This window comes from Macaca mulatta, chromosome 13 (genome assembly GCF_049350105.2).
Source record: "Macaca mulatta isolate MMU2019108-1 chromosome 13, T2T-MMU8v2.0, whole genome shotgun sequence".
NCBI lineage: Eukaryota > Metazoa > Chordata > Mammalia > Primates > Cercopithecidae > Macaca > Macaca mulatta.
Genome location: NC_133418.1, coordinates 6,273,325 through 6,297,946, shown reverse-complemented (window position 1 = coordinate 6,297,946; position 24,622 = coordinate 6,273,325). Strand labels below are relative to the sequence as shown.

Below are 24,622 nucleotides of genomic sequence, written 5' to 3'. Positions count from 1 at the left end.
CGGCCTTCCAAAGTGCTGGGATTACAGGCGTGAGTCACTGCACCCAGCCTAAACAATACATTTCTAAATAACCCTTTAGTCAAAGAAGAAATGATGGAGAAAATTAGAAAATATTCTGGCGATTGAAAATGAAATACAATATATCAAAATCTGTGAGAGGCAGCTAAAGAGTACAGAGGAAAGGTATAACACAGTGGGCAATACACGTGTGGCCTAGAAAAGAATGTGAGTATGAAACAGAAGCATTCCTCAGCCTCCTACAGCAATATGTGACCAGTGTGATAGCTACACGTTGGCTTGCTGTTTTCGATAAACTGCACTGGCATCAAGGCAGCTGGGATCTGAATCCAAACAACCCCCTTTTTTTTTGAACAAGGCTATCAGCAAACCATCAGATGGCAACCTTGACTTAACAATGTTTGTTGGCACTTTCTCTCAGTTGAGCTTTTACTGGTGTATATACACCATGGAGTACTACTAAACCATACCGAAGAATAAAATTCTGTCATTCGCAGCAGCACGGATGAGCCTACAGGACACTACGTGAAGCAAATTAAGTCGGGCACAGAAAGATAAATGCCACATGTTCTCATTCATATGTGGGAGCTGAAAGTATCTGAGCGTACGGAGGTAGTGAGTAGAACTGTATTAGAGGCTGGGAAAGGTAGAGAGAGAGGATAGTGAGGTTGGTTAGCGAATACCAAAGTTTAGCTAGACAGGAGGAACAAGCTCTGGTATTCTGCAGCTCTGGAGGGTCAATATGGTCAGCTACAATTTAGTGCATATTTTTTTAAAAAGCTAAATGAGAGAATTTTGAATGTTCACAACACACAGAAATGATGTATGTTTGAGGTGATGGACGCATGAGTTACCCTGATTTATCTTTGTACATTGTATACACACACCTAAATATCACTCTGTATCACATAAATAGGTACAATCATTTTTTGCCAACTAAAAATAAAAGGGAGGAAAAAAGATCAAGCAGATGAGAATTTCCAGAGCGAGGAGACCACTTGTATCTTCCTGCAAATAACACCAACCTCCTTCGGATCCGGGCCAGGGCTGTGTGGATTCTGTCACTGTACCACCTGCACTTCTCTTTGGTAATGTTCACGTGGACCAAGCTCCCATCCTTCCAGGGAGCATGCACAAACCTGCTGCAATATTTTGCATGGACTGTCTTCTTGTTGGTCTCCTAAGGAGAGGACAAAGGACAGAGGCCACTCAGAAACTGTCCAAAGAGAAGAGCCTCCAGATGGCACCTCCAGCTCTGTCGTATTCAAATGGCTCTTAGCACTCACTCTACCATCAGTCATTCCTTTGTTAGTTCAACCAAATATGTTCTGCTGCCCGCTTCCTATGGAGCCCTGCACTAGGTGCCATGAACATGGGCAAGAAAGATACATGCGATCACACGTGTGCCCCAGAAAAGCTAACGATTCCAGCGTAGAGACACCCCCCACCGACACACACACATCACACACACACACACACGTGCAGAGAGAGAGAGAGAGAGAGCGCAATGCGGAGAATTAGATACTCAGTCCCTAGCACTGGGCTGAGACAGTAAGGACCTGGCAAGTCCTGGTAAAGAAGAGAGAGCGACAGAGTTCACAGTGGACTAGACGGCCAGGGAGACCATTCTGGACGAAGCGGGACTGAGACTCTCACGAATCCTCTTCTCCTACCAAGAACCCCATTGCACATCTAGCGCCCTCCACCGGGACAGACGGGGCGAGCCCTCCTCAGTCGGCCTCTATCACTCGGCCCACAGGTGCTCACCCAGTGCTCCTCCGCTGGGAGACCTTCTAGACACCAGGAATACAAACACACACAACGACCAAACCCCTGCCTTCTCGGAGCTCACAGTGCAGGAGGGGAGCCCAGTAATAAGCAAATCACGACACACCAGGTCAGAGGATGACACGCAGAGTAAGGCAAGGAGGAAGAGCAGAGAGCAGAGAAAGAGGGGAGAGATGGGAAAAGTTAGAACCTCGCAGGGAAAGCCTCCCAGAGATAGTGAACCAGGAGAGAAGGCCTGGAGGCACGGAGTGTGGTCATGGGGAGGCCAGGAGGAGGTCAGAGGACACAGCAAGAGCAAAGGCCCGAGCTGGGAATCCGCCCGGCATGCTTGTCAAATTTTAGGAAGGCCAATGTTGCCAAAGGAAAGGGATAGAGGGAAGAGAGAGTGAGAGAAGCCGGGACACACGAAGAGGAGGGCCAGGAGCAGGTCCTGTAAAGCCTGACAGCTGTCGGAAATGAGCTGGCTTTTGCTCTGAGTGAAAAAGGACTCCTCCCAGGGCTTTCATGAGAGCAGCAACACGCCTGATTTATGGTTTCACAGCTTTACAGCGGTTAAAGCTTTACAGCGGTAAAGCAGACTGGACGGCCAAGGACCAAGGGCAAAAAGCAAAGAGCCAGAAGGTCACGGAGTTGCATGGCCCCGGGCAGCCAAGGTCATGGTAAGAAGTGGTCAGATCCTGAATGACAGGCACGTTCTGAAAACAGAACAGACAGCGCTCACCGAGAGATCAGACGTGCGCATGCGAGAAAAGAGAGGGGTCACGCACGACCCTGAGGTTTTCAGGCCGGGACCTGAAAGGGTGGAGTTGCAATCAATTGATAGGAGGAAGGTTGTGGAAGAGCAGCTCTGAATGGGAAAGATCAAGATTTAGCATCTGATGTCTCAGGTTCAAGGTGCCTATTAGATATCCAAACAGCACGGCAGTGGTCGGGAGATCAGGGAAGGCCACAGGACTGGAGGGGTACGTTGTGAAGTCGCCAGCCCGCATGCACAGGGGATTAAAAGCCATGGGACTGGAGGAGACCACCTGGGAAATGAGTGTAGACAGAGAAGCGATCAGAGCACTGCACCTCAACGTCCTCCGGCATCAACAGGTTAAGGACGTGGAGAAGTCACAAAGAAGACTGAGAAAGGAACAGCCAGTGAGGTGGAAGGATAACCAGCAGTGTGTATTCTGGAGAAAAAAAAAATTCAAGGAAGTGACCAACTAGATCAACTTACTAACAGGTCAAGCAAGAAAGAGACTGAGAATGGACCCCTGGATTTAGCAATTCGGGATCTCTGCAATTTGGGATCTCTGCAAAACATGTGTTTTGGTGGAGAGGTGGAAGTTGGCAGGCGGGTGGGGGGGTGCGGGTTCTGCCTGATAGAAGCAGGTCCCAGGAGCATGGGAGGAGAATTGAAGAAGCAGAGGAAGGAAATGTATGCAACTCGACTGAGGAATTGGATTCTAAAAGAAGTGGAGGCATGAGGCACAGCCAGAGGTACACATGGGATCAGAAAACTTCTTAAGATGGGAGAAATGGCAGAATGTGTGCGTGCTGATGCGAATGATCTGGAAACGGGGGCGATAGGAGGCTGTGATGCAGAAAGGGAGAATGAATAAAATGAGTGGAGAGAGAGTCATGTACCCGTGCAGGGAGTAGCCTTAGACAGGACAAGGACAATTCGGCCTGGGAGAAATACAGGTAGATGGCAGACACGGGGGGCTAAGATGTGGAGGCAGAAGCTCATGACATTCCCGTTGATGTTCACGGCAGGGGAAGCCGGCTCACCTGCGGAGAGTGAGTGTAGTGAGTGTGGAGCGGAAGGTGCTGGGTGTTTCAGGAGAGGGCAGCCAGCGAGGGACTGAGTGGACTGCTGGGCAGCACAAAAGATCCACTGACATTAGTGGGCGTGAATTTACAGTGAAACCAGGCACTGCATCATGGCTGTTTTTCTCCAGTTTCTACCAGTACAGTTAACTGCATGGAGATAAGCCAGAAAAGGCGGAAAGTTGGATTTAGCCAGGGTTAAATCTGGGGTTTTGCCAGATGAATGCAATAGTTTAAGGGGAAATTGGTTGAGGATGCATGGGAGGATAGAGAGGACAGAGAGGAGGTGGTAGAAATAGTAACTCCTATATCCTGGTGGAGGAGACAGATGGGTGGGAATAGACAGATGGGTGGGAACAGACAGATGGGTGGGACTAGACAGATGGGTGGGAACAGACAGATGGGTGGGAACAGACAGATGGGTGGGAACAGACAGATGGGTGGGACTAGACAGATGGGTGGGAACAGACAGATGGGTGGGAACAGACAGATGGGTGGGAACAGACAGATGGGTGGGAACAGACAGATGGGTGGGACTAGACAGATGGGTGGGAACAGACAGATGGGTGGGACTAGACAGATGGGTGGGAACAGACAGATGGGTGGGAACAGACAGATGGGTGGGAACAGACAGATGGGTGGGAACAGACAGACGGGTGGGAACAGACAGATGGGTGGGACTAGACAGACGGGTGGGAACAGACAGACGGGTGGGAACAGACAGACGGGTGGGAACAGACAGACGGGTGGGAACAGACAGATGGGTGGGAACAGACAGATGGGTGGGAACAGACAGATGGGTGGGAACAGACAGATGGGTGGGAACAGACAGATGGGTGGGAACAGACAGATGGGTGGGAACAGACAGATGGGTGGGACTAGATAGATGGGTGGGAATAGACAGATGGGTGGGAATAGACAGATGGGTGGGAATAGACAGATGGGTGGGACTAGATAGATGGGTGGGAATAGACAGATGGGTGGGAATAGACAGATGGGTGGGACTAGACAGATGGGTGGGACTAGACAGATGGGTGGGAACAGACAGATGGGTGGGAATAGACAGATGGGTGGGAATAGACAGATGGGTGGGACTAGACAGACGGGTGGGACTAGACAGATGGGTGGGAATAGCGCAAGAGAATAAACAACCTACAGATGACTGGTCAGACAGGGGGTCATTTGGAACTGAGGATGTGGGTTATTATTACACAGTTATTTATAATGACAAGGCCAAGGGCATGCCTAAGGCAGGAGTGGTAGAGATGGAGTTGGGGAGGAAGTCATCGGGGAAGAGAAGGTAAAAGAAATGAGAGGCTGGGGTATTGGAAAGGTCCTCCATACAGGACTGAAGTCACTATGAACTAAAGCAGGTGTTGGAGCCAATGAAAGCAAGACAGAAGCCCGGTAATCTTGAGGGCTGACGAGGGTGAGCTCAGTAAGTGACAGCTACAAGAGATGATTTCAGTGACACAGTGTGAAGAGGAGCAAGGAGGCCACCAGCCACCCCGGGGCCACAGGTCCAAAGGGAACGGGAGAGAAACCAGCTCCCACTCCAGAGGGCTGCAGGGAAGGCCTCTCAGGGAGAAGCCCCGATAAGCATCCAGTGGGAAAGTTTCAGAGGCCTGGAGGCCATCAGAGGTTTGCTGATGATGTGCCCAGAGGGTGTGGTGGAGGGATTTTAGGAGTCAGAGAGGGGTGGAGTGGGGTCAGAAAAGGGACGTTCAGAGCCCCATGGCAATGAGAATTCCTGAGTCCAGTGGTGACTGGTGAGAACAAGTGGACTGAGTCAACTGCTGGGCAGCACAAAATATCCACTGACATTAGCGGGCAGGAATTTACAGTGAAACCAGGCATTGCACTGTGGCTGTTTTCCTCCAGTTTCTGCCAGTACAGTTAACTGCATGGAGATCAGCCAGAAAAGGCAGAAAGAGGTTGGAGGACATGATGAGGTCCGTCCTATGCTCCCAAGGCAGGCGGGGGTGGCACCACACCTCTGCTGCCCTGCAAGGATGGAAAGGAAAAGGTGTCCTGTCTCTCGTGCTCACCACGTCCCCATCACGGGGCATTTCCTGCGCGTGCCTCACGCACAGCCCAGTGGAAAACCGCCAGACCACACACCACAGAGAGGCAGGTTCTGTGTCAGGCACAGCGTGGCAGAACGGGAAAAGCGCGGTGTGAAAGCCCGGGGGACCCAAGTTCAAACCCTGCCTCCGTCGGCCACAAGATCAATCTCAAGCAAGTTACCTAACCTCTCGCGGCTCCCGCGACTGTTCTCTCCTGTGTAAAATGAGAGCACAAATGTTTACCTTCTATATGAAGCACAAAAGCACTCCATAAATGCTCAGTTCTGATTCGCAGTGTTTGTAGTGCAGAAACAAGGAAAGGCAACACCTATGGGGCATCTCCTATGTGCCAGGCACTGTGCTCAGACATGCATTTGTAAATGTGCACTTTACCCATTTCACGAATAGGAAGCGTGACGCTCAAAGAAGTCACATGATTTGTTCAACGTCTCATCGTCACTAACTAGTAGAAGCAGCACTGATACCTAGAACTTCTCCTTCCATATCCAGTGTGCCTTCCGCCACATCACATGGACTGGTACGTAGCAGGGGCTCCATAAATATTTGTTTGAAAAATAGACGAAAAGACAAGAATGGGTCTTTGAACATCAGGCCTGGTTTTGTGCACAAGCTCAAGCAACCAAGCATGCAGTGTGGTTTCAGGGATGCCCGAAATATCAAGTTCTCAGGCTTGGCCTGAAATTCCCTTATTAGAAATGCTTGCTTGTCTCCTCCTCCCAATTGTTCATGTCTTTGAATTGCTACATAACAAGGCTTTTTCAGCCATCCATGCCTGTGTTAATGAGTTTTCCTGGGTCTGTTACTATAAACCAGTTTTTATTGTTAAATAAAACTTGCCCAGTGGGAGTCGGGGGAACCCTAAATAATTTACCTATTTCACAGCCTTATTTTCTGCCTACTTTACACACGTCACAATTTTAGGTGTGAATCCAGTTGCAGTATGTAGTCCCAAAGACTAAAAATAAAACTGTTCCTTTCTCATCAGTATTTGTAAAAATAATAATAATAATAATAAACAGGTAGATTGACAATTCTCAATCTTTACCATAATATACTTGACTAGCACAAAAAAATGAGGTAAAATTCCCTCTTGTAAGCCAAATTATTCAAAGTGGTCCTGTAAAATTTCATTTAAAATTGACAAGAGTTAGGAGGTGATCAGTATTAGAGCTAGCTTGAATATACTGCATTGTCATCAGTTTGCAGTAAGCTATGTTCAAATTGATGGGGATTAATATTTTGAAATAACCAGGGTCTAATGTATTTATTTTATTTTATTTTGAGACAAAGTCTCCCTCTGCCGCCCAGGCTGGAGTGCAATGGCGCAATCTCGGCTCACTGCAACCTCTGACTCCTGGGTTCAAGCGATTCTCTTGCCTCAGCCTCCCAAGTAGCTGGGATTACAGGCACGCGCCACCATGCCTGGCTAATTTTTGTATTTTTAGTAGAGACGGGGTTTCACCATGTTGGCCAGGCTGGTCACAAACTCCTGACCTCACGTGATCTGCCCGCCTTGGCCTCCCAAAGTGCTGGGATTCTAGACGTAAGCCACCGCGCCTGGCCTATTTTTAAAATGAAAATTTAGTTATGTATGATTTGCTGAACATCACTGAATAATGTCTACAGAACCAGAAAACTGTGCTGGGGGAGGAAACCCACAAATGAGATTTTCCCTGCACCGTGGCAATTACCCTGCATCCTAGGGTAAGCCAGGAAACAAGCTGTGTCAACTCCGCATTTTTCTAATTCAGTTTTTATATTTTCCTCCGTGCATTTTGTCATAAATGCACAGCAGCGAAGGGGAAGAACACAACGTGGTGTGGCTCCCACAGCCCCGAAGGACAGTGCCCTTTCCATGAAGGGCATGTGGGGCTCAGTGGCTGGTCAGCCTAATAACAAGTGGCAACAGGACTGGAATTCCACCTCCACTGGAGTTCCAGCATCTCAGTAATGACCTTGACATTGAATCAGAGCCTTCGAGAATACATGAGGTGACACTGTATTTGAGGGGGGCCTTGATTTTCTTTCCCAGGTGTCTCCTCTGGGCTGCGGTCACCCGCCGGTCACCTGCCTGTCCGCCCTGGGCTTGCATTTTAGGTTCACTTCACAGCGTGTACCTGGGACCTTGCCACCTCCTGAAAGAGCCTTCCTTTGGTTTTGCAAATCTGCCATGTTCATTTTATCCTCATTTCTGTTTCCTATTGGGACACTTCTTAGTCTTTCCACGCTCCTAAACCTTTGATACCTCATCTTCTGGCTCCTGTTCTACACCTCTCTGCTTTTCAAGGTGTGGCCCCTGGACCAGCAGCGCTAAAATCTCCTGGGGATTGTTATGGATGCAAATTCTTGAGCCCCATTTCGGACCTACGGACTCATACACATGATGCTGGAGTTTAGGCAGCACTGCTCTCCAGCACTGTCCTTCACTGGGAGCTGGAGTCGGGCACTAGGAGAAGCTGTATTCCTACAAAACCCACAATGGAACTGCAGCTTTCAAAGTTTTTCATGGCTATAGCCCTTTGGAGAATCTGATTCCGTATTTGCTGGGATTGCACTGTATGCTGGCTGACAGTCACTGGAAAAATGAGGGAAAACACAAGAGGACCACAGACACTCCTGCTGCACTCACCAGCAATTTCTCTTTTCCATTCAATACGGGGGAACAAAGGGCTTCTCTATTTGCATAATGTTGAATAATTCTGAGACTCATAACGCCTGATTTCTCCAAGCCCAGCCCCTGGCTTATCTACAACTCACTGATGTCTAGAACTCATTCCCAGCCTTGATCTCCACTCCCAGAGCTGCCCTTTGGAGAAGGGTGAGGAGGGAAACAGAGGACTCCCCTTCCTCACAGAAACTCCAGCTGGTTTCTCTCCCTGCTGCCCCTTCCCCGCCTTCTGACCTGAGGGAGGCCTCACCCACCCAGGGCTTGAGGGGAGGCCACAGCCCCTCCCTGGAGCGCACTTCACCTACCGCACTGGTCTGCACGGACTCATCCTCCGGTTTGGCTTTTATATCCACGACTCCATCAGCGTGGCGGAAAGAGCAGTCGGCAAGGACGTCGTACAAGGATAGCTTCTGGGCCTTCAAGCCATATTTCTGCAGCCACGTCTTAGAGTCCCAGGTGTCTTCTGGATTCGATGCAATCTCAACAGAGGTTGTTTCTGACTCTGTAGAATCACAGCTCGTCAGCCATTCGTCCGGCATGAGCCATTCATCTTACATCCCCAACTTAATATTGACCAACGTGGAACGTGTTCTTTATTGGACCACAAAACCCGTGTTTCATTTCAGAAAACAGCTTTCCAAAGCAGGACTGGCAAAGAATTATTAGGCTTTTGATGACAAAAACCGCAATTACTTTTGCAACAACCTAATAATTCAAAAGACTGCAAAGCAGGGTTATTTTTTATTTCACTTCCTCCTCTCCCTAAGTTGACTGGCCCCACACTTGGGTGGAGGTGACCAGTAGACCAAGGCTGTGTGTCAGGAGCCATGTATGTGTGAGGATGGAGTCAGAAGCTCTGGCTTCAAGTCCTGGCTCCATCACCTACGAGCTTGGGCAAGTTGCTCAAACTTGGGGGAGTCACTCCACCTGACCTCTCTTAGCTCAGGCAGGATTCTTCACCTGCAGCTGGAAGACAGTATTTGCTTGGTCTTCCTAGGTAAACTGCAGCAATCCAGTGAGAAAAGTTATATGAAGCTAGGCGTGGTAGCTCACACCTGTAATCCCAGCACTTTGGGAGGCCAAGGCAGGTGGATTACCTGAGGTCAGGAGTTTGAAACCAGCCTGGCCAACAAGGCGAAACCGTATCTCTACTAAAAATACAAAAATTAGCCAGGTGTGGTGGCACGCGTCTGTAATCCCAGCTACTTGGGAGGCTGAGGCAGGAGAATTGCTTCAACCCGGGAGGCAGAGGTTGTGGTAAGCCGAGATTGTACCACTGCACTCCAGCCTGGGTAACAGAGCAAGATTCCATCAAAAAAGATAGAAAGAGAGAAAGAAAGAGAGAGAGAGAGAGAGAGACAGAAAGAAAGAAAGAAAGAAAGAAAGAAAGAAAGAAAGAAAGAAAGAAAGAGAGAGAGAGAGAGAGAGAGAGAGAGAGAGGGAGGGAGGGAGGGAGGGAGGGAGGGAGGGAGGGAAGGAAAGAAAGGAAGAAAGAAAGAAAGAGAAAGGAAGAAAGAAAGAAAGAGAGAGAGAAAGAAAGAAAGAGAGTGGGTGGGTGGGAGGGAGGGAGGAAGGAAGGAAAGAGAGAAAGAGAAAGAAAGAATGAATGAAAGGGAGAGATAGAAAAAGAGAAAGAAAGAGAAGGAAAGAAAGGGAGGGAGAGAGGAAGGAGAGAGAGAGAAGAAAGAAAAAGAAAGGAAGAAAAGAAGGAAGGAAGGAGAGAGAAAGAGAAAGAAAGAAAAGAAAGAAACGAAAGAAAGAAACAGAAAGAAAGAAAGAAAAGAAAAGGAAAAGAAAAGAAAAAGAGAAAAGAAAAGAAAGAAAGAGAGGGAGGGAGGAAGGAGAGAGAGAAGAAAGAATAGAAAGAAAGAGAAGGAAGGAAGGAAGGAAGGAAAGACAAGGCATGTGAATGTGCTTTGTAATGTGGTGGAAACAGAAGTGATGAGGTGGAGGTGATCAACCCACAAAGGCTAGCAGGCTGCCTCCCATGAAACTCCCTTGTCACCTTGGTGAGTGTGTCCTGACTCACAGCCTGGCATTCCACCCTGCAGGCTCAGAGACCTCATGTGCCCTATCTAGCACAACTCACCTTAGCTCCACAGGGTAAAGTATAACCCAGAATGCCAACTGCCTAAACATCTCCAGCCTCAGGCACATTCCCGTGGTGTTTTCCAGGGGTAATCCACAGTCTAACTGGGAAGACGTGTCATGTTACCTGAGCAGGACAAGCCAGCATATCACACAAGCAGAAAACTATTTTTCTAGATTACTCAAAACTTGGAACAGCACCTAAGGGAGAATGAGTTACTCAGGGGTGGACACAAAGGAGGGGTGAGGAACTGTGAAGCTGGAAGGAGGCACTGGTGTCTGGAGCTGGCTGCGCACGTCTCCCAACTCCATGCTCGGCGATGGCCCCTTGGTAGGCTGAAACAGACCTCGGTGGGAGTATTTACGGAATCTGGAAGTCACACACGCCACACATCGGGGTTTTTTTCATTCCCGGGAGTGGGTTGTTAAACACCTGCACACCACTGGAAGGCAGAGGACCCTGAGGCTTTGGCCCCACTGGGACCGTGGGAGCCCTAGGAAGACGCGGAAGGGGTTCTGGGCAGGGCAATGTTTTTTTCTAACAGTGCTATCACGTAGGAGGTCCACCAGCGCTACAGAGTTTTGTTTAACTCCGCTTCCATTAATGGCTCTCAGCCTTTCATAGTGGCATCCCCTGAGAAGCTTTAAAGGAAATACTGATGCCTGAGTCCCATCCAGTAGATTCAGTTTTAACTGGTTTGGGAGCGCGGCCTGGACACTGGGATTTTTTGAAGCTCCCCAGGCAACTGTATTGTGCAGCCAAAGCTTTGCCACTGGCTTAAGGTGGAAAGGACTTCTCAGTTAAGACTTGGCAACCCCATCAGCTGATGCTTCCATCAGACACAGACGCAAGTGAAGTCCTAGTAATTAAAAAGTAGCACTCACTGTTAGGGAAACAAAAATATGGCCCAGACTTTCCCATTACTATATTTAATGGGATATATAATTAGAGTAAGATTGGAAGACATAAATCGTGTTAGAGCCAATTCCTTCTGTATAATATGTAAAGGACACATGAATGCTTTATGAGACCCATGTCCTTGAATTTTAATAGAACGCCATTGAAAGAATTCACTCTGAAACCTACGAGTGGGGAACTTCTCAAAGAAGCTTGTTTGGGATTTTGGACTTGAAACCAACCTGGCATCAGAAGCCCCTCAGAGCAGCATCCCCGACACCGGGAACTGGCTTCTCCATGAATCATGAAGCATCTTTTCACCCTTCTCCGGGAGCTCAAGCCAGAGGCTTCTCAGAGCTTCGAGTCCCTGGGGTTCGCCTGCACACTCCCCCATCACACAGAGGCAGCAAAAAGAGGACGCCGCCGTTTCTGTCAGGGAGATCAGCCTCCTCGGAGAAACCCTTGGGGCGACATTTTCCTCAGTTTTTATTAATTATATTCCCATTCACTGTGTTTTTGCTTAGGAAGACCTTTCCTTTTCTCCTCTCCCTTTTTTTCCTGATCCATAGGTGTAGTAGGAAATTAAATCTTCATTCAATTATTTCCATAAAAACACACACCTTATTATATCCTTCTGCTCTGTTTTGGGCAGCCTTCTTTTAAAAAAGATAAGAGCCCTCTGTCCAGTATAAATTCAAGCTTACCATAGAACTCCCTACAAACACATTCGAACCAATCCTAGCAAGGGTTTTGAAAGAGGCAGAGACTAACTTCTGACTCCAACTTCACCGTGGACCAGACGGTGCAGTCCTGAGGGCAGGATTCAGGCTCCCAATTACCATCTGAAAAGGGGGTTCAGGCAAGCCGCCAGAGCAACCTGAACTTTCACAGAGGAAAGAAGGGTGACCAAGCAATCGAAACCAAAGAGCCCAGGCACTCTAAAGCTAAAGAAAGGAGGAAAAAAAGAAAAAAGAAAAAAGAAAGAAAGAAAGAAAGAAAGAAAAAGAAAGAAAGAAAGAAAGAAAGAAAGAAAGAAAGAAAGAAAGAAAGAAAGAAAGAAAGGAAATCTTTTAACTTCCAGTGCTAATTACACCAATTAGTGGCTGAGTCTCATTTTCCTGGGAGGGGCAGGGAAGGGCGTCATCCATTCATTAGCGTCACTTACTAAGGGGTCCTTCCCATTCCCCAGCAGTCATCTTAATTACAAATGTTACATGAATTCTCACCGAGAGAGAATTCATTTATTCTAGAGGTACGAGCTCACAGCTAATCCTGATTACATGGCTTTCCTATTCCACAGGACAGATTGCTGAAGATGTTCTTTCTGTTATGAGAAGGGAGCACATCTGTGCCACAGGATTAACCAGCCCTGTCCTCCCCATCCTACTTGTCAATCTCAGAACATTTTTCAGTGAAAAAGACCTACTGGGAAAATGCTTTTGAAAACCATCCCTGCTATAGCCAGGGCCACACACACAAAGATAAATTGGGCGCAGTTTTCCTAGCCCCCTCCTCTCACTGTCCCTCATCCAACCGCCCTCCAGGTTCAGCTCCAGAGGGGCTCACAGCCATCAGGATTTCTCACCACCATAACTCCCGTCTCCCATCCTCCTCCACTAAATGTTACTGCCTGGCACCTCATTCCTGCCATGCTAGCCCCACATGCCTTTCAGGAGGGCTGTCAGCAAATGAATAAACCAGAACTCTAGATCAAGTCTGACGTTTCCAAGAGTGGGTCCCACAGAAACTGCTTCCACTGCATGTCAGTGGCTTCTACTCAGGAAGAGGGTTCCTTAAACAAAAAGTTTGGGGAGCTTGAAAAGGTTTCAAGGGGTTCATGATCACAGGACTTCTCTAAGACTTTCTTAGGGGAATGGGCAGTGGGGCTTACCACAAGCATGATTCCCAAAGCTGTTCAGCCCCAGAGTCGTTCCGCAGAGAACATTTTTGAGGGCTTGTATTTAACGGGCCATAACCCCTGTGATCACAGGTGCCATGAGACAATGAACAAACTCTTGGCCGCCACATGGGGAGTGGCACAGGAAAAGAATGCTGTGAATTAGCTGAAAAGGAAGGCAGAAGGAAAGAAGGGAGGAAGAGAAAGAAGGCAGGGATGGGAAGAAGGAAGGAAGGAAGGAAGGAAGGAAGGAAGGAAGGAAGGAAGGAAGGAAGGAAGGAAGGAAGGGAGGGAGGGAGGGAGGGAGGGAGGGAGGGAGGGAGGAAGGGAGATGTTTGGTACAACATGGAACAATTGAGATTAGGAAGTGAGACAGGATTGATGGAGTTAGGGAAATTTAGACTGAGTGACCTGAAATTCACATGTGAAGTGGCGAGGATGAGGGAAGGAGGGAGGGAGGGAGGGAGGCAGGAAAGAAGGGAAAGATAGAAGGGAGGGACGGAGGGGAGGGAGGACAGAAAAAGGGAAGGAAGGAAGGGAGAGGAGAAAAGGAAGGAAACCAGAATTGAGGACAGCTGGGAAAGGAGGGAGAAAGGTAGCAACTGTCAGGAAAAGAAATCTGGTCCCGCCTGCTGGTGAGATGAGTGAGGTTTCAGCCCTGTGAGCCGGTTAAGCACGGAGCAGCTGCAAGGGCTGTGAGTTCTCTGAAAGTAAGATGAAGCCCATCCCAGTCTGAGATCCAGGAGCCAGGTGGCAACAGTGTGGTGTGAGAGAGCAGCTCATCTCTGAGCAATCAAGCCCTTTGTCTGCTGCAGTTGTTAACTAAACCTGCTGTTAACCTACACTTGCTAAAGTACCATGCAAGTGGTAGACTTGCTAAAGTCCCTTTAGAGAAGAAACCACTAAAGGGACTACAGATACCAAGCATATCTGCCTGGCACTGCAGGGGAGCCAAGAAATGGGGAGGAGGGGATGAAGGAGATGGAGGATGGTAACCCTCCAACATTCTACCAAACTGATTCACTGTGGAGATCAGGTAAATGTTCTCTGGAGCACCCCCACGGGCTACACACAAGAACTGAGGGTCAAATAAAACCTGTTATAAAGAAGGGCTCCATGGCGTGCCCAACTGGAAAAATGATTCCAACCCATAGTGTTCTCAATTCCTATAATCCTCAGGAGGTAGAGGTGGGAGAGAGAGAAAAGAAATAAAAAAACAAGGAGGCAAAAAAGAAGCAGACATAAAAACAAAGAACATCAAACACCAATAACAGAAAGAACACGGAAGAGGAGCTAATGCCCCCTAAAGACATGGTTCAACATTTCCCTCACTTTCTCTTCTGCCTTATGATTCTGAAAGAAGGAATCTTAAAACGAATTATTTTAGACGTAAGGTGTGAATGATGCAGCTGCAGGAAGAATTTTTAAACTACAGCACCTGCAGCTGGCTACAGAGAAATAAGGAGACGTTAATTTAGCGACAAGCCTGCATGAATACTGAGAAGAAACCACTAAAGGGACTACAGACTGCAAGAGAAGAATTATAAAAGCCACATCTTACTGTGTCTACATCTAACTAGCATTTAAAACAAATTGAAAGTAGTTGAGGATCGGTGAGGTAGGCATCAGACTGTACCTTAGGCTGTTACTTCTTTAAAAATAGCTGTGGCATCGCAAGATAAACACAGACTGATTCAAGATGTTTGGTACAACATGGAACAATTGAGATTAGGAAGTGAGAAAGGATTGATGGAGTTAGGGAAATTTAGACTGAGTGACCTGAAATTCACATGTTAAGTGGAGAGGATGAGAACCCTAAAACAGAGTGTGAATGCTGGAATGAAACCAAGATGGAAAGCTGGATCTGCTTCCTTTAGAAAATTAAAATACTTGTTAATTTTAATACTAAAATACTTGTTAATTTTAATTAAAATTAAAATAAAAATTAAACATCACTGTTGCTGAGGTTTTAAAAAAAATCTTTAGTCAGCATATTTATTTCATATGTTCTTTCAAAAACTTTTTGAGGTATAATTCACATATCATAAAATTCGACAGCAAGGTGGCTATAGTTAATGGCGATAAATTATATTCTTGAAATTATATTCTTGAAAAACCCAAAGAGAACTATTAAGTGCTCTCACCACAAAAATGTTTACTATGTGAGGTAATCTAATTTTTAATTAGCTAGATTTAACAAAATTTCACAATCTATATATACTTCAAAACATCATGTTATACATGATAAATAGATACAATGTTATCTGCCAAATTAAAAAAAATAAAGGATTGGTGTTAATTATTCTTTAAACACTTGAAAGAAGTCACCAGTGAAGACATCTGGTCCTGGCTTCTCTTCGTGCAGACTTTTTAAAAAAATTACTCAGTTGCTTATGACAGATCTATGCAGAATTTCCATTTCTTCTTGAGTCAGTTTTGGTAGTTTGTGTCTTTCTAGGAATTTGTCCATTTCATTTAGGTTATCTTATTCATCAACATACAATTGTTCATAGTGTTCATAGTAGTCTCTTATAATCACTTTTATTTCCAAAAGGCTGGTACTCATACCCCTCCTTTCCCATTCCTGATTTTAGTAATATGGGTGTCTCTCTCTCTCTCTCTCTCTCCCCTTTCTTGGTTTGTCTAGGTAAGGATTTGTCAGCTTTGTTGATCTTCTAAAGCAACCAACATTTAATGTTTTAATTTTATTGTTTTTCTATTTTTCATTTTATTTATAGCTTCTCTAATTTTTTAATTATTTCTTTCCTTCTGTTTGTTTCACTTTAGTTTACTCTTCTAATTTCTTAAGGCAGAGGTTTGGATAACTGATTTGAGATCTTTCTTCTTTTTTGAGTTAAGTGTTTTCAGCTAAGCACTGCTTTAGTTGCATCCCATAGGTTTTGGAATGTCAAACTTTTTGTTTTCATTCACTTCAAAGTATTTTTAAATTTCCTGTTTGATATATTTCACACTCTGGTTATTTAGAAGTATGTTGTTAGTATTCACATATTTGTCAATATTCAAAATGTCCTACTCTTATTTATTTTAATTTCATCCACTGTAGTCAGAAAGAAACTTTGTATGATTACAATCCTTTTAAACTTACTGCAAATTGTTTTGTGGCCTAACATATGGCCTATTCTAGAGAATGTACACTTAAGAATATGTATTCTACTGCTGTTTCATAAAATCTTCTATAGACGTCTATTAAATTTAGTTGGTTTGAAGTGTTGTTTAGTCTTTTATTTCCTAGTCAATCTTCTGCCCAATTGTTTCATCCCATATTGAAAGTGGGATAATGAAATCTTCATCTACTATCATCAAACTATAGAAGACCTGTCAGTTTTTCTGTCATTTTTTCCTTCTTATATTTTGGTAAACTGTTGTTACGTGCACATGGTTATGTATTTATAATTGTTACATCTTCCTGGTAAATAACTGACACTTTTATCATTACCAAATGTCCTTTGTCTCTAATAAGAATTTTTGTCTTAAAGACTCTTTTGTCTGAAATTAGTATAACTATTCAGCTTTCTTTTTGTTACTTATTTGTATGGTATGTCTTTTTCCATTCTTTACATTCATCCTATTTTTGTCATTCAATCTAAAATGTGTCTCTTGTAGAGAGCATATAGTTGGATCATGGGGATTTTTGTGTGTGTGTGTTTTGTTTTGTTTTGTTTTCACTCATTTGCCATTCAATTAAAGTGTTTAATCCATTGACTTTTTTTTTTTTTTTTTTTTTTGAGACAGTTATGCACTCACTATCTTGTCCAGACTGGAGTGCAGTAGCTATTTATAGGTGCAATCATAGTGCACTGCAGCCTCAAACTCCTGGCCTCAAGCAATCCTCCAACCTCAGCCTCTCAAGTAGCTGGGACTACAGGTGTGTGCCACTGTGCCCAGCTAATCCATTTACACTTCATATAATAAATGATGTGGTAACATTAATGTCTGCCATTTTGTTATTTGTTTTCTACATGTCATATCTTTTTCATTCTTCTATTCCTCTATTACTACCTTATTTTGTGTTAAGCGAATATTTTCTAGTATTCAATTTTAAGTTATTTGGAATTTCTTTTACTATTTCTTAGTGGCTGCCATGGAGATTTTAATCAAAATCTTATCACTCAGATTAATCAACTTAATTTCAATAATATATAAAACATTAAATCTATATAACTCTACTGCCTCCTCCGTCCATTGTGTTGTTATTCTCATATAAAGTACACCTTTATACATGTGTGTCTATCAGAACAGATTAAAATTTTTGCTTTATAAAGTTGTCTTTTGAATCAGATAGGAGAAAAAACAGTTACACACACAAAAATATTTTTATACTATAATTTCTGTTTACCCACGTAGGTATCTCTATTGGTGCCCTTTATTTCTTCCTGTGGATTCAAGTTATTCTCCAACAGTCTTTCATTTTATCCTGAAGGATTTCCTTTAGTATTTCTTTAGGGCAGGTTTGCTGAAAGTAAATTCTCTTGTTTTTTGTTTATATTAATTTTCCCTTTTTTTTTTTTTTTTTTTTTTTGAGACAGAGTCTCACTCTGTCACCCACCCTGGAGTGCAGTGGCACGATCTCAGCTTACTGTAACCTCTGCCTCCTGGGTTCAAGTGATTCTCCTGCCTCAGCCTCCTGAGTAGCTGGACTTTATGGTATGCCATTGGTCTCTAAGACTCTGTTAGGTTTTTTTCATTCTTAATCCTTTTGTTCTTCAGACTGGGTAACCTCAGTTGAGCTATCTAAAAGTTCATTGGTTTGTTCTCCTGCTTGCTCAAATCTGGTGTTGAACCCCTCTAGTCAGTTCCTCATTTCAATACTTTGTACTCCAGAACTTTTTTCAACTCCAGAATTTCTACTTGCTTCTTAAAGAAAAATTTCTCTCATTATGGATATCTCTATTTGGTAAGACATTGTTCTTATACTCCCTATGTTCTTTAGACATAGTTTCCTTTAGTTCTTTGACATATTTAAAATCACTTATTTAATATCTTTATCTAGTAAGGTCAATGCCTGGGCCTCCTCCTGGACATGGACAGTTTCCTCATGGACAGTTCCCATGGATTGCCGTTTTTCCTTTGTATGGTCCATACTTTGTTTCTTTGCATGCCTCGTTTTTGTTGTTGTTGTTGACTACTGGACATTTTAAATAATAAGACTCAGCAACTCTGGAAATCAGATTCTCCCACCTGCCCAGAGTTTGTTGTGATTCTGTTGGTTTATGACTCCTGAATTCTGTAAAATCTGCATTCTTTGTCATTTGTAGCCACTGGAGTCTCTGCTCAGTTAACTCAGTGGTCAGCTAATAATTGAACAGAGATTTCCTTACAGCTTTTGGACTATTCCTTGCTGAGGAGCTGTGTGTGTGTCAGGCCACACTTTCCACGCTGCAGCAGTGAACAACTCTCCCTCAGCCTTTACTTCTTGCTTGCGCACAACCTCAAGCTCAGCCCAAGATGAGAGCTGAGGACCCTCCTGAGTCTTTTTTTGAACATATGCATAGCCTGGGCATGCCCACAGCCCTGTGCATGTGTCTGCCTGGGCTATGCATGATAGATTCCCAGTAATACCCCAGAGCTTTGGAAAGACCAATGGACATCCCATTCCCCAGTTTTTCATCTTAAGTGTTTTGGTTTACCTCTTGTTCATCCTGACGGTTATCTACAACCTCAGTCAGCCACAAAGTTAATCAATCACTTCTCATTGTTTTTGACAACTGTCCCCAGAGAAAAGGCTTTTCCCACGGAGGAAGAACTGAGTGAAGTCAAATAAAGAAAGCTTTGTAAGTGGGGTCTTCCAGAGAGCCCGTGGACAGGTCAAATAATGAGAATTATTCTGGAAATGAAGCTTTGAAGGAACTCCAACCCCATCCTGCCCCCTCCAGTGGCTGTGAGCCTGAGGTTTCCACTGTGATCACAAACTGTTGGTTTTCGAGGTTAGTGAGAAGCTGGAGCTGGAGAATGTGAATAGGACTAGCTAAAATGCCACCAACTCACTGTTCTTACTGAGATTCAATTTTTTTTTTTTTTTAAAAACACTCCTCAGATTGCTGCACACCTTGGGTTAATTCCTAGAGTTATGAAAAAAGTTGATTCTGATAAGGTCCTTGTGCCTTCTATGAAGGAGAAGTTTTGAAGGTCCTTAACTCTGCCATTTTTTGGCCAGGTATTTTGTGTTTCCATAATTAGGGGCCCAAATACACTAAATATAATTACTCAATAGGTTTGTTGTACTTTTCCACAGTCATTTTTTTTTCTTTTGAGACTGAGTCTCGCTCTGTTGCCCAGGCTGGAGTGCAGTGGCACAATATCAGCTCACTGCAAGCTCCACCTCTTGGGTTCAAGCGATTCTCCTGCCTCAGCCTCTCAAGTAGCTGGGACTACAGGCGCCCGCCACCACGCCCAGCTAATTTTTGTATTTTTAGTAGAGACAGGGTTTCACAATGTTGGCCAGAATGGTCTCGATCTCTTGACCTCGTGGTCTGCCCACCTTGGCCTCCCAAAATTCTGGGATTACAGGTGTAATCCACTGGCGCCCAGTCCTCTACAGTCATTTTTTAATAACATGATTTTTAATGTTGACATTTCACCATACCTGTATCGCATTCCAATATTTTTCCCAAGTTAAATGCATAGCATCTACAAAATTCTAACCAACCAATTCTCCCAAATTTGAGGAGAAAATTTTGAGAAATTAATCTTGAATCATGGGAGAATCACATGGTATTTTTCTGCAAATGTTTTGCCACATGTGCTTTTGGTCTGGAAAATACAAAGCTCAGTGCCCACTGGAAAATGCATTATTTGAGTAAACACAGTCTTGGTCCTTTCTAGCATTCTCACTTGTTGCTTATTAATCAACCTTGTCAAAGTTCACTTGACTATACGGAGAGCTTTACAGATATAAAGGCATTCTGAAGAAAATGTGAGTTCTAGGAAGAAATATTATTTTATCCTTTGCCTTGCCTGAAGTGTGAACACTTTGACAAGTGTGCCATTTGCTTCTGGTTGCATAAGAAACCAGCTGCGCCCTGCCCCAGATCTCTTCTGCAGCCTTCTTTGAGCAAAAAGGGAAGACACCCTTGAGAAGATAAACATGTACAAGTACTCTGTAAATTAGCTTGTTCTGCTCTCAAATTGCAAGTCATCCTGTTGGCAAAATAGTCTTCATCTAGTACACTTATTAAACATCTAGCATTGGTGCAGAACAGAAAACTCAGATGATATTTCACCTCTGTGGATATCAGAGTCCAAAGAACTTGAAGTTAAAGATTCAGAAACATGGGGTTCCTGCTTGATACGCCTTTATTTATCTTTATACCAAGAATGTTCACTTCACCCCAATAGTGTATCTGAATTCTCCACCTACATAGTCAATTGCCTCCTCTGTTTCTCTACCAGGCTCTCAAGGATGCTTCAGTCTCAACAGGTTCAAACAAAATGTGTCATCCCCCACCCCCACCTGGTTCTCCTCCAGCATTCTCTCAGCATAGTGGACGACAGCGTATCCATCTAGGAGCTTACTTTTGACACCTCCATTTCCCCCACCCCCAAGTCCTATTGATACGAAGTGCTGGGAAGGGAAGAGCTGGTCCCTTTAAATGATAATGGAAGTGGGGAAGGAAAGTGCTGGGTACAGGAAGAGTGTGGACCCTGGCTAGGGCTCCACCCCCATGGACCTAGGTGAGGACATGTGTTTCTGTTTTCCTGCCCAAATGTTGCCTTTCCCAAGACCACCCTGGCCTGTCATGCCCCCATTCTGTGCAGAGACAGAAGCAGCTGGACATTGAGAGAAGCACATCAGAGGAGGAACACACAGACGGCTGGATGTCGGGAGGAATGCACTGGCATGCCAGCAGGCCACTGACCAGCAGAATGACGCCGAGTTTGGCTGGGGCAGTCAGAGGAGAGTCCGGGCTGCCAAGCAGCCTGACTCCAGGGGAAAACCACCACCCTTCTGGCTCCCCCATCTGCTGAGATGCTTCCACTCAATAAAACCACTCATTCTCAAGCCCACGTTTGATACGACTCTTCCAGTACACCAAAGCAAGAATCCAGGATACCAAAAGCCTCTGTCCTTGCGACAAGGTAGAGGGTCAAACTGAGCTGGTTAACACAAGCAAGAGCATCCTGTGGCACCCCACAGCCTGCCCGTCTGAATGTTCCCCTAGAGGTTTGAGCAGCGGGGCACTGAAGAAGCAAGCCACTCTCCCATCACACATCCTGCAAGGAGGACAAGGGAACTTTTCCTGTTCCACTGTCAATTCAACAACCAAACTCTCCCTCATACCTCCCCATTTATCACCTTCACAGGCTCCTCCTGCTCGTGTTCAGGATTGCCACCATCACTGTACTAACATCTTTATTCTCTTCCCTCATCCTGTTTGTCCCCTCGTCTCCAACTTGTTTCCCACCCAGTAGCCAAAGTGATTTTTTTTTTTTCTAAATGTAAATCCGATCTTAGCATTCTCCTGCTTACAATCCCCTAGCGGCTGGCCATTGGTATGAAATTGAGGGTGAACCCCTGTACCGCGGCCTCCAGAGCCAGCACAATTGGGTCCCTGCCTCCCTCTCCAGACTCATCACTGGACACTGCACTCCAGCCACACTCCTCTTTCCAGTTCTTCTAACGTGCTGTTCTCCTTTCTGCTTCAGGGCCTTTGCATACGCTGTTCTTCTTCCCGGCAAGTACTCCCCGCTCTCTCCCATCCTTTCACCTCATTCACTTACCTCTTCAACCCTCAGATATCAGCTCCAAAGTTACTTCCTCAGGAAACCTTTCCTTGACCCTGGGAATAGCTCAGAAGCTCCCACTTTTCCTCAATCGTAAATACCCCATTTGTGTTCATCTGATTTTCTACCTTCACGGAGCAAGAGACGGTTCATGTAGGTCCTGCTTTATGAGGGCCCGTTCCATGTCTCTTATTTACCATTATGTAATCATCTACCACAGTGCTACACAGAGAAAGCACTAAATAAACGAAAGAATAGACAAGTGGATTAACCTTTGCTGAAGCCCTCATTACATCCTACCTATGGGGCAGCACAGGTCTAGGTGTTTTACATGTGTTTTCTCATTTAACTTTCATAACAGTCCATGCAGTAGGTATTATCATTATCATCTACATTTTGCAAATAAGGAAACTGAGGCACAGATAATAAGTGTCTTGCCCAGCATCACACAGCAGGAGTGGACAGAGCCAGGTTTAATATCTTTCTGGGTGGGTGCGGTGGCTCACGCCTGTAATCTCAGCACTTTGGGAGGCCGAGGCGAGTGGATCATGAGGTCAAGAGATCGAGACCATCCTGGCCAACATGGTGAAACCCCATCTCTACTGAAAATACAAAAATTAGCCGGGCATGGTGGCGGGCACCTGTAGTCCCAGCTACTCGGGAGGCTGAGGCGGGAGAATCACTTGTACCTGGGAGACAGAGGTTGCAGTGAGCCGAGGTCGCACCACTGCACTCCAGACTGGTGACAGTGATATTCCGTCTCAAAAAAAAAAACAAAAGAATCTTCCTAACTCTGAGCCCGTGTACTTCATCACCACCCAGGAGTACAAAGACATCCTGCTGATTATTTAATACAATTGCTAATGAAAATAAGCACCATCCCCCTCTCCATTTGTTCAAAATATATGTGCTCTAAACTCCTGTAGACCTACTGTAGGTTACAACGGCCTGCAGAGCCTGAATGAACCTTTAGCGATTTCCTTGTCTTTTGAAACTGAATTTGGTATTTTGAAACAAGCAGGTATTCGGAGTCCAGTCTTGAGTCTCAGATGGTAATCTTTTGGACTGTCTCTGTTCATGACTGAAGCATGACTACACAATGTGATTAGACTAACGATCTCTACTGGGTCACAAAATGGCTGTGAAGGTGATTCCAAATGAGGAGTCCCTGAAATGCTTTGAGAGGCAGCATCATCAAAGAAGGGTCAAGCTTCCCAAACTTTGGACAAATTCTATTGATTGATTCATTGATTCACTGATTCATTTTGAGACACAGTCTCGGCTCCGTCACCCAGGCTGGAATGCCGTGGTGTGATCACCACTCACTGCCACCTCGACTCCCCACTTCTCGACTCAAGCGATTCTCCTACCTCAGCCTCCTAGGTAGTTGGGACTACAGGTCTGGACTGAAGTGATCTGCCCACTTCAGCCTCCCAAAGTGTTGGGATGACAGGCGTGAGCCACCACGCTCAGCCTGGACAAATTCTTTAACGTTTTGTGAGAAAAGCCATCTTCGTGTTTGAGGGTCATGCCTAGAACAGGCACAGTGAGACACACACACACATACACACAGACACACACAGAATGCCCAGGTGTGTCCCACCCACGTCTCTGAACAGCTCGGTGCCAGAGGAGTGACTCTCCTTCTCTCTTTTTTCACTTTACCGAGAGTTGTATTGAGCCACAATTGACATGTAATATCTCATGTGCCTTCAAAGTGTACACATTGGTAAGTTTCCACATACGTATGGTTAGATGTATGTTTATCGCCTTGCTGTTTGTTTTCTATTAGCCCTATCTGTTCTTTGTTCTTTTTTTTTTTTTTCCGACAGGATTTGGTTTGTGTATTTTTAATTCCATTTTATTTCCTTTGTCAGCTTGTCTTGTTATTTCAGTGGTTATCTTAGGTTTATAGTATATATCTTCAACTTCTCGTAGCCTGACTTCAAGTAATATGACATCACTTCATGCATAATATGTGCCAATGGTAAATTATTTCAGCTTGCGTACGTCTGAAAATGTCTTTCTTTTGTCTTTGTTTTTGAAAGATATTTTTCTTTGTATAGAATTCTAGGCTGAATGTTTCCGGTACTGAAAGAAAAAATGCTGCTCTGCTGTCTTTTCATTTGAGTGAGAAATCTGCTGTCATCCTTGTCTGTGTGGCTTTGTGCGTATCTTTTTTGTTGTTGTTCTGGCTGCTTTTAAGATTTCCTCTGTATTACTGATTTTAAGCAAACCAATTAAGATGTGTCTGGGTGTAGTTTTCCATATTTTCTTGTGTTTAGCATTCACTGAACTTCTTGGATCTCTGGGTTTGTAGTTTTCATCAAATTTGGAAACTTGTCAACACATTTCTTTAAATATTTTTCTGTTCCCTGCCCCTTCTACTTCCTCCCCTCAGGAATCCCATCTAATGTATATTTGGCCACTTGAAATTGTCCCACAGTTCACAGATGCTCTTTTGGGTTTTTCAAAATTCTTTTTTTCCTATGTCTGTCTCATTTTGGAGAGTTTCTATTGCTGTCTTCAAGTCCACTCATCTCTTTTCCTGCAATATCTAATCTGCCCTTGATTCCATTTAGTAAGCTTTTCATCTAACATATTTTCTTCTCTTTTCATCT

The 24,622-nt window shown here is 44.9% G+C and overlaps 1 protein-coding gene across 10 annotated transcripts in view; it reads right to left on the bottom strand.

Moving 5' to 3' along the window:
• Window positions 1-24,622, bottom strand: part of VWA3B (von Willebrand factor A domain containing 3B) — a 270,056-nt gene that overhangs the window by 159,196 nt on the left and 86,238 nt on the right. For all 10 annotated transcript variants that reach the window (XR_013402590.1, XR_013402591.1, XR_013402592.1 and 7 more), the window contains 2 exons: window positions 8,682-8,878; window positions 1,044-1,198 (listed from right to left, as the gene is read on the bottom strand). Coding sequence is in view for 7 of the 10 variants with exons in the window: in XM_015112923.3 (XP_014968409.3) it covers window positions 1,044-1,198; window positions 8,682-8,878 (352 nt within the window). In the remaining 3 variants the exon portion in view is untranslated. The remainder of the gene's footprint in view (window positions 1-1,043; window positions 1,199-8,681; window positions 8,879-24,622) is intronic.